Below are 8,822 nucleotides of genomic sequence, written 5' to 3' on the forward strand. Positions count from 1 at the left end.
AGTGGCTCTGCCCTTGGAATTGGGGCAGTGACTCAAAGTCATGTGGTTTTACAGAGTACACATTCATTTGCATAGAGGCCTTCTCATTCTATAGTGGATTTTATGTTATCGTGGATTTTATCCACATGGGCTACTGTAGAACAGAGAGATACACTGGTTCCTGACCTGTCAGCTAGCCGTGAAGCTGGGGAGAACACTAAAGAGCTTTGATGGGCTTGCCTGTATGGCCCTATCTCTGACATCATCGTGGTCCAGAGTACAGCCCTGAGACTCACTCAGACTGTGAGGCAGGAAAGATCTGCTGTACCGTGGGGTGTGTCACACACTTGGTTTGTATCAGGGCACAGGACTCTCTGCCAGCAATGGGGCAGATCTGAGCCAGGAGACCATGTTGTATGCGTATACACATGCACACATGCCTGCATGTGTTAGAGTAGGGAGGGAGATGGGGGTAACGGGTCTGACACACATACTACTGCTGTTCTCTGTATGCGGTGAAGAAAGACTTGGGGAGGAGTTTTCTAAGCCTTTCTGTTTTCTTTTTTTGAATAATATAGTAAAACCCCCCATGTCTGTTCTGTCAGCTGGGTCACCTATGGGGAGTCTCTGACTTAACTCTCCCTTGAACAAAGACACACATCGCGGCCGACAGGACACAGAGCTCTTCTGGGCGGACCCCTGGCTGTCTGTGTTCACATCATCTGTGTGGGTGGGGTCTCGTGGACCTAAGGTGAGTTTCAGTGAGCTTATGAGGAGACCAGATGGGGCCCTTCTCCAATCTCCCCACTTCCTGCCCAGTGCTGGTCACAGACACAAGGTCTTCTCCAGGAGACAGATGCTGGCCACTAAATCCTCAAGGATGGGGCTTATAAATGGGAGTTCTCTGCCTGTGAGGATGTCTACTCAAGTAGGTAGAGGGGTAGCAGGGATGGATCCCAGCCATAGCAGAACACGGGCTAGCCTTGAGGCCGTTCATCTCTTCAAAGGGATATGCCCGCTGCTCCCTGAGGCTATGGTGAGATCTGAGATGTGCTTCAGGGAAAAAAACGGGACAATGGTTCTCATAGCGCTAGAGGACCCAAATCCGAGCCACAGCCACCCAGAACATTTCTGCCCACTAACTACCTAAGCTGCCCAGCAACATCTACAGAGGAGGTCCGGCAGGTGTTGTTAGGCAGCGCCTGCATCTGCATGGATCTGCAGGTTTCTCCTGCCTCGTACAGGGATCTCACTGGAAAACGTGTCCAAGGGATGCGCTGTGAGCTACAGTTCTGTCTCCCACCTTTCCCTTCACCCCCACCACCACCCCCTCCACCGCCTGGTGTGAGCCAGAGAGCTCTGTGTCCATCGCAGGGTGGGAGACGTGCACGTGAGAAGGCGAGAAAACCTGAGTGCACTAACGGGCAGCGGCGGATGCTGCAGTAAAAGGCTGAGGTTGGCAGTGGAGGCCGCGAGCGGGTCGGCTCTTACCTGACCACCTGCAAAAATGACAGGGGTGGAGACGGGCTTTGGGCGGTAGGGAATGGTGGCACCTTTCGGTGGGGACTAGGAAAAGGGACAGGAGAGGGAGAGAGTGGTTAGAACAGCTTTGCTGTTGGACGTGGGCTGCCTTCCCATGCCCACCCCTCTGTAGGACCCCACCCCCAAGCTCTCTGGAGGTGGCCAGCAAAAGTTCTATAGGCCACAACAGTAAGGGGAGGAGCCATCTAGGGTCCATCATAAGGAGATGAGTCTGTCCTCAGCACATGGGGGTAGGCTAAATTCTACATCTTCACTGCCTTCTTCATTGGGGGGGAGCAGTCTTCTTCCAAGCTTGAACACTTGGGTACCTATCCACAATAGACCTTGTGGCCAGCCAGGCAGGAGGAGGCAGGGTCGGGGTTCCACAGGAGTGCCAAGGTAGGTGGACCACATGCTTGCTAGTAGCTGACCCCCTGGGCCTTGCACGCCACTGCTACAACCCTTTCCTCCTGGTTTAGGAGATCCTGGTATGGAGATCCGATGGTGGATATGGCGGTAACTACAGCTGGCATCCTTTGATAAAATATATGCGAGTCCCCGGGAAAAGCCAGTGTTGAGCACAACTCACACTGGGAACATCGAGCAACCCAAGTTCTGCTTAGCCTATAGCAGAGGCTGCTAAAATGGCCTAGAATCACTCTGTTTCACCAGGGAAAACTTAGGTAGCTTGCTGAGGCCGAATCAGATTCCACAAGGACGAGCTCTGCTGTAATCTTCCTTGATTACTCTTGGGTCCAGAATGCGGGCTTCTCCTCTCAGATGAATGCTGCTCTCAGGTGCCCACAAGTCCCACCTTCTCGTCTCTGGGCTGGTCAGAGGTGCTCGGCCGCCCCCAGCTCCAGGCAATGTCACTAGCTGACGCTACTAAGGCAGAAGAGGCCAGAGCTCTAGGCTATGTGACAGACTGATGGTTAATACTCTCGACTCGACAGAATAACCCGGGAGAGAAGCCACTGGGCATGTCTGTAATGATTATCTAGGGTAGGCTAGCGTCTGGGCATGCCTGGGGAACACCATTCTACAGGCTAGAGTCCTACCCTGAGTACAAAGGGGGAAAGTGAGCTATGCATTATTATTCATTAACCTCAGCTTCCTGACTGCAGATTCGGCATGCCCGGGTGCCCGCTGACCCTGACACCATGCCTTCCCTGACCCCATCCCTCACAGTATAAGCCAAAATAAACCATCCCCTACTTTAAAAGCTGCTTTTATCAGATGTTCTGTCATAGCAACAGGTAACTACAGCACAGGCCCATCTCTGCCTAACAGAGCCTGCGAAGGGGGTGACCTTGGAACATTTCCTACTCTGGAGCCGACAGAAATGGGCAAAGGACTCTGCCTGTGCCGGCCCTTGGGAATGCTCATATTCCCCGTCTGGAGCTCTGCCTCTAAGAGCCTGTGCACAAACTCTGCATGGTGACATCCCAGCCAGACCCCAGGTCTGTGGAACAAGACCATCCCGAGAGCTCCAGCACCTCTAGTAGCTGCTCCATCGTTTAGGCCAAGTACCCCAGATCCCAAGGCTACCTGTCATCTGTGCTCCAGGCTGCTTCCCTCCCAACACGGGGATTCCCTGTGCCTATTCAGAAAGCCCAGTTTCATTTTTACCCACCCAGGGTAGGCAAGGCCCAAAGGCTGTTCCTCACGGGTGCCTGAGGCACCAGAGCTGAGGCAGGAGGCCCAGAGTGGCAGCACTTGCTTTCCTTGCAGGCCTCACAAAAGTTTATCTGCTGGGTGCAGTACTTTTGGGTACCATGGAGGTACAGAGGGAACACCCCTTACGCAAGCTAGCCAGGTCTTCGATTGACAAGCAGGGTCTTAGAGCCATCTTTTTTGCCTTTTCCTTGTTGCTCTCCAGTCAGAAGGGAGGCTCTCTTCACGGTGCCCTCTTCCGTCCTGGTGAGGGAGGCCACGCCCTTCTTGCACACTGCATCATGCGGATAAGAGCCAGGTGACTCTGTTACGTCAGCCTGCACAGCTAGCATCCAAGCTCTGCACGGCCATGGTTTCTCTCACACCATCTAGAAACGGGAGTTCTGACACACACCCCCAGGCCCTGGCCCCACTACCATCAGCCTAGAGGTCTGTTTGGAGCTTCTGACAAAGACACATATTCTGTCCTGAGAGGAGGGCTGCTGAACTCCCTGATGTCCACAGCAGAACTGCTACCACCCCTCTTTGCCACTCCAAGGGTGCCAGTGAGCTGACCGTGCATTTCTCACTGTTTGGGGGCAGATGGCAATACAAGCAGCTGTAGTCTTTGGGGATGACCCTCAGCCTCTGAGGTCCTGGGATCGGACCATCCCGACGAGTATATGGGGAAATCCAGATGAGAATAACACTTTGAAAAACATCTTTAGCTTCACAACATAGGCTCTAGGAAAATAAAACTATGCAAACGTGTAGAGAAGAGTTGACCGTGAGACTTGGCTGTAATGTCTCACAGCTGACGACACAGCAGCTGCTGAGTGGTGTCAGTTTGGTGGAGATGTGGCAGTGGGCTCAGCTTGGCCTGTGGGAGGGCAGAGCTCCAAACAGTGAAAGGCCTTGCTTGGGAAGGGTCACAGAAGTCACTTGAGGGGAAGGGCACAAGTGTAGAAGCTGCAGTGAATTCTCTCCGTCCTTGACCAGAACTTCAGGAGGTGGCTCCTGTCTGGTGGTTCCTTCTCTCTTCTCTTACCCCTCTGTTCCCACATCCTTCTCTTCACATTGTATTTCCCTGGGTCTGTCGGAGTCTTTCCCAATGCTACCTGAGTAGCAGTTCCCTTGAAGTCTGCAGACCTATGGGCCTGTTGTGCTGGATGGCCTGACAGGCAGGAGACGCCCTTCTATCCTTCGCCACGCCTGCCTCTCGTCAGAGCAGTTATAACTTCCAAGGCTGAAACCTCATAATGCCCTCCCCCGCTTCCCCCCCACCCCCCGCCTCCACCATGCTCCCGCACTCACATCCAGACAAGACGATGACCACAGACTAGTATCATGAGACACAACCAAGGGTGTCCCTTCAGCCTGCCTGGCTCGTGCTAGAGGCCAGGAAATCCAAGCCTGGAATTTGCTTGTCCTTGATGTCTGACCCCCACACACCCCAAGTGACTACCCAGTTTCTCAAGAGCCTCCGTGACAAGGCTAGCATAACACAGAGAGTGTACCCCGGCTCTGAGCGAGGCGGGCAGGTGACGGTGGGCATGTTGGCCCACCGTGTTCATACTGTACCTCCAGCATGACCACACAGATCTGTTTCACACACTGGATGATGGCGTCCGGGGTCCCTGAGATCGTCACTGCCCGCTCTGTGGAGTTGGGCAGCATGTCACCTGCCACTTGGACCTGAGCACCTGTGGACTGCAGAGAAGGGCCATTGGAAGGACTGCAGACTGGAGGCAGTGACATCTAAAGAGGAGTGGCACCCCCAACTCCTCTGGGTGGTCTGCACCTGAAAACCCTTCACTAGAAAGGGGCCCTAACAGGCCATGGTCCCTCCCTCCCTCATCTTCCTAAATGTCACTGTCCTGTCTGTCACTGCCCCTCAATCCTGCCTCTGCACGTCCTCTGAGGAAGCTGTAGCTTCCTGGAATGAATGGCACTGTCCCACCTCAGCGAGTGCACTGAACAGAGACCCTGACTCTGTAGAGCAGCGGTTCCCAACCTTCCTAATGCTGAGACCCCTTAATACAGTTCCTCATATTAGGGTGACCCTTGACCATAAAATTATTTCTATTGTTACTTCATAGCTGTCATTTTTGCTACTGGTATGAGTCGTAATATAACTATCAGAGCTTTCCAACAGTCTTAGGTGAACCCTGTGAAGGGGCCGTTTGACCTCCAACGGGGTCGCAAACCCTGTTGAGAACCCTGTTGTAGAGGAAAGTCTACAGGGAAATAGGATCGCTCTTTCCAACACCAAGAATTCTTCTTCCTCCAGGAGAGTAAGTCCATGGAGGCCAGGAAGCTGGAGCCTGGGACCTGCCTGCACTTGATGTCTAGCCACCACATAATACCTCAAGCAAGTGACTACTTGAATCCTCAAGACAAGTGAGCCACACAAACTTTAGTGACAGTGTTAGGGAGTCACATGGAGTGAACAAGGCATTGGGCAAGGGTCAGGCTCCTCAGCAACTTCTAAGTCACAGGAGAGGACCGGAAGGGACTAAGAAAGGGTGACCACTCTCCTGGTACAGGGAAGGACTTAGCCTTCCTGGAAGTAACCTATTTTCAATGTCAAACCCATATCAGGTTCAGACTCCCTTAAAATCATCCCAGGGGGGTAGGCCCTGAAGGACAAAGTGGCATCTGTCAGGCCCAGAGCATACCCAGAGCATACCCAGAGCCACGGAACTTGGGTGCTAAAATCTGCCTGTCCAAGGACCTCCACCCCATATTTGTTCTTGTGTAGGGCCATTCCTGGCACAGGCCACGGTGTATACATGTCAATGTGGCAAAGTTTCCCATACCCCCACTTCTCACTGGCAAATCAGGTCCTCCGTTACATTTGGATAGCAGCTTTGAGCCACCAGGGGCTGCGGCAGCAACTCGTGCACTTACAGACTGGGTGGGAGACATGTGATAGGATGGGCAGTACCTCCCGGATCTCCTTGATCTTGGAGCCACCTTTGCCGATCAGGGACCCACACTGGCTGGCAGGGACCACTAGTCGCAGTGTCACTGGGGGCTTGCTGGTGGCAGGGCTGTTGCTCATGGAATTAATGATGTCCTAAGGGAGGAGAAAACAGGTGTGTTGGACTCCTACTAGACGGCTCAGCTGTGCGGCTTAGGAATACCGTAAGGATATGTATGCGGCATTTCTGTCTCGAACCAGCTTTACTGAACACTGGGAAGAACTCAAGGAGCCCTGTCTCACATAGGGAAGGATGCAGAAAACGGACCCAGCAATCATGGAACCTCAGAGACGAGCTAGGTTTAGAAGGAATGGGGACATGGGCCAGATGGTCACATGCACCAAACTATGCACATGGATCCACAAGGCTGTGTGGTCAATGAGTCACAGTGGACTCAGGGCAGGGTATAATAGGTTAAGAAGCCACAAGATCATGTCTGACCTCCTCATGAAAACCTATTGGGTATGAGGACAGACAGACAGATGTGTGAGGCCGACTTGCCTGGGCTCAGAGGAGGGCAGGTGGAAGAGCTCCCGCCAGGGGCTTTTATAGCTGTTCAGATGGACCTGCCCAAGGCCCTGTGGGCGCCTCTGCATCATGGAGCCTGATTATAGAGGAGGTAGCCCAACTTTATAGACTACCATCCTAAGAAAGCTACACCTGAGCCTGTGGAGTGCCAGGCTAGGTGGCCAGCACTTGACCTCATGCCCTTCCCAGGTCTAGCTCCATTCCCAACTGTCCAGAAACAAACAAATCCCGACTTTTCCTGGGTGATCACCGGGGAGCCTTGCTTCTAGTGAGCCACTGCTCCTGCCTAGACACTTCATCCTTTGCACCAGGGAAAGTGGCTAACGCTTTTCCCCATCCAGATCTGCACGCACAGCTTTCGGATGCTTCGGCTGCTCCGTTTGGGCAGCTTGTTCATGGCTCTCCATTTCCCCTTCCCCAGAGGCCCCTGTTCCTACAGCTCACTCTGCATTTAGACCCACCCTCTCCATACTGAGCTCTTTTTCTGGTCATCCCCAGCCTGGTTACCATCTCTGGTGGACTTGGGTTAAGACCTCTCACCCCCGATGGTGGCTTTCATGTGTGCCATATGCTATGTTGCCATTTACTGGAAAGGACCAGCTAGTATTTTGGAAAAATTAACGAGAGATTGCGAGAGACAGACAGGATATTTTCAGGCCACTTGTCACCTTTTTAGCAGAGCAAAGGTGGGAGAAATGAGAAGGCAAGCCTGGATCAGGCCCTTGAACCACTCCCCATGGGTTTTTATTTTTATCATGGTTTCCCGTCTCCTTGATGGAGTGTGTCTTAGTGACCATGTGTGTGCTTTAGGAGGTAACAGAGCATCTCCTTGCAGAAAGCTATAGCTCTTAAAGCTGCTAAAAATGGCTTGGTTTTATTTCATTTGGGGGCACATCAACCTCTATAGCAAATGTCGGGGCACATGCATTCCAGGAGCCCGTCCGTGCCCATTACTAACACTGCCTTATTACTACAGTGTTCTGGAAAGCAGGAAGGATCGGTAGCAATTAAAATCACTAATACTTTCAGGACTTGGGGTGTAGTGAAGCATGCACTTAGAATGTCCGAGGCTCTCAGTTTGATCCTTGGCATAAAACATAAAGTTCCCAGGATGCCTTGAGATTCTTAGGCCAAAGACAAATAAACCAATACTATGTCCATACTGTCCACTTACCTTCAGATACCTTTTCATGTGATTGGTCTGTTTGATGCTATGCTCTGTCCTGCTACAGGCAAAGATAGATGGTGTAAAGACTATGGGGGGATTCAGGCTGCCCTAGAAGCCGTGGCTGCTTCCCAGGCACTGCTCCACAACCTTCCACCAGGAGGCGCTGCCTCCTTAAGAAAAGCGGCTTTGGAGCCTCAAGGACAGGGCACCAACAGAATGAACACAAAATGCAGCCGTGAAACTCTGGGGCGCTGATGGCTTAAATCTTGGCTTCATGTTTCACAGTGAAAATCACAATCTAGCATTCCATATAGCAGAAAAGTCACTCCAGTAACCTCAGAGATCCTGTAGAATCAGCAGCAGCAGAGAGCTAATTTCAGACGACCACAGGGAGCTAGCAACCGGGAGGATGGCCTGACTGTCTCTTCCGGAGATAGCATCCCAACATCCTCATCTAATTCATTGTGATAGCTTCCATCTGGAATGTCTTTCAAAGGTGAGTGTGGTAAATAAAAGGCCTGGCTTCCAGCCTGGGCTGCTTCTGGGAGATGGGATGGTTAATTTTGTCTGTCAACTTGACAGGTTCTAGAGTCACCTAGAAGACCAGTCTCTGGGCGTGTCTGTGAAGAGGTGTCTACATGGCCTAACTGAGGGGAGAAGACACATCATTGCCTGAGTGTGAGTGAGCATCAGCACACCACTGCCTGAGTGTGAGTGAGCATCAGCACACCACTGCCTGAGTGTGAGTGAGCATCAGCACACCACTGCCTGAGTGTGAGTGAGCATCAGCACACCATTGCCTGAGTGTGAGTGAGCATCAGCACACCATTGCCTGAGTGTGAGTGAGCATCAGCACACCACTGCCTGAGTGTGAGTGAGCATCAGCACACCACTGCCTGAGTGTGAGCATCAGCACAGCAGTGCCTGAGTGTGAGCATCAGCACACCACTGCCTGAGTGTGAGCATCAGCACACCACTGCCTGAGTGTG

General features: G+C 52.5%; 1 protein-coding gene across 12 annotated transcripts in view; it reads right to left on the bottom strand.

The window, feature by feature from the left end:
* Pcbp3 (poly(rC) binding protein 3) overlaps window positions 1–8,822 on the bottom strand; it is a 220,614-nt gene that overhangs the window by 22,269 nt on the left and 189,523 nt on the right. For 7 of the 12 annotated variants that reach the window (XM_031348494.1, XM_031348493.1, XM_031348491.1 and 4 more), the window contains 3 exons: window positions 6,101–6,232; window positions 4,735–4,863; window positions 1,402–1,545 (listed from right to left, as the gene is read on the bottom strand). In XM_031348494.1, coding sequence (XP_031204354.1) covers window positions 1,402–1,545; window positions 4,735–4,863; window positions 6,101–6,232 — 405 coding nt within the window. The remainder of the gene's footprint in view (window positions 1–1,401; window positions 1,546–4,734; window positions 4,864–6,100; window positions 6,233–8,822) is intronic. The other 5 variants (XM_031348496.1, XM_031348495.1, XM_031348498.1 and 2 more) reach the window with 1 other exon arrangement.

Source organism: Mastomys coucha, unplaced genomic scaffold (genome assembly GCF_008632895.1).
Source record: "Mastomys coucha isolate ucsf_1 unplaced genomic scaffold, UCSF_Mcou_1 pScaffold3, whole genome shotgun sequence".
Classification (NCBI taxonomy): Eukaryota; Metazoa; Chordata; class Mammalia; order Rodentia; family Muridae; genus Mastomys; species Mastomys coucha.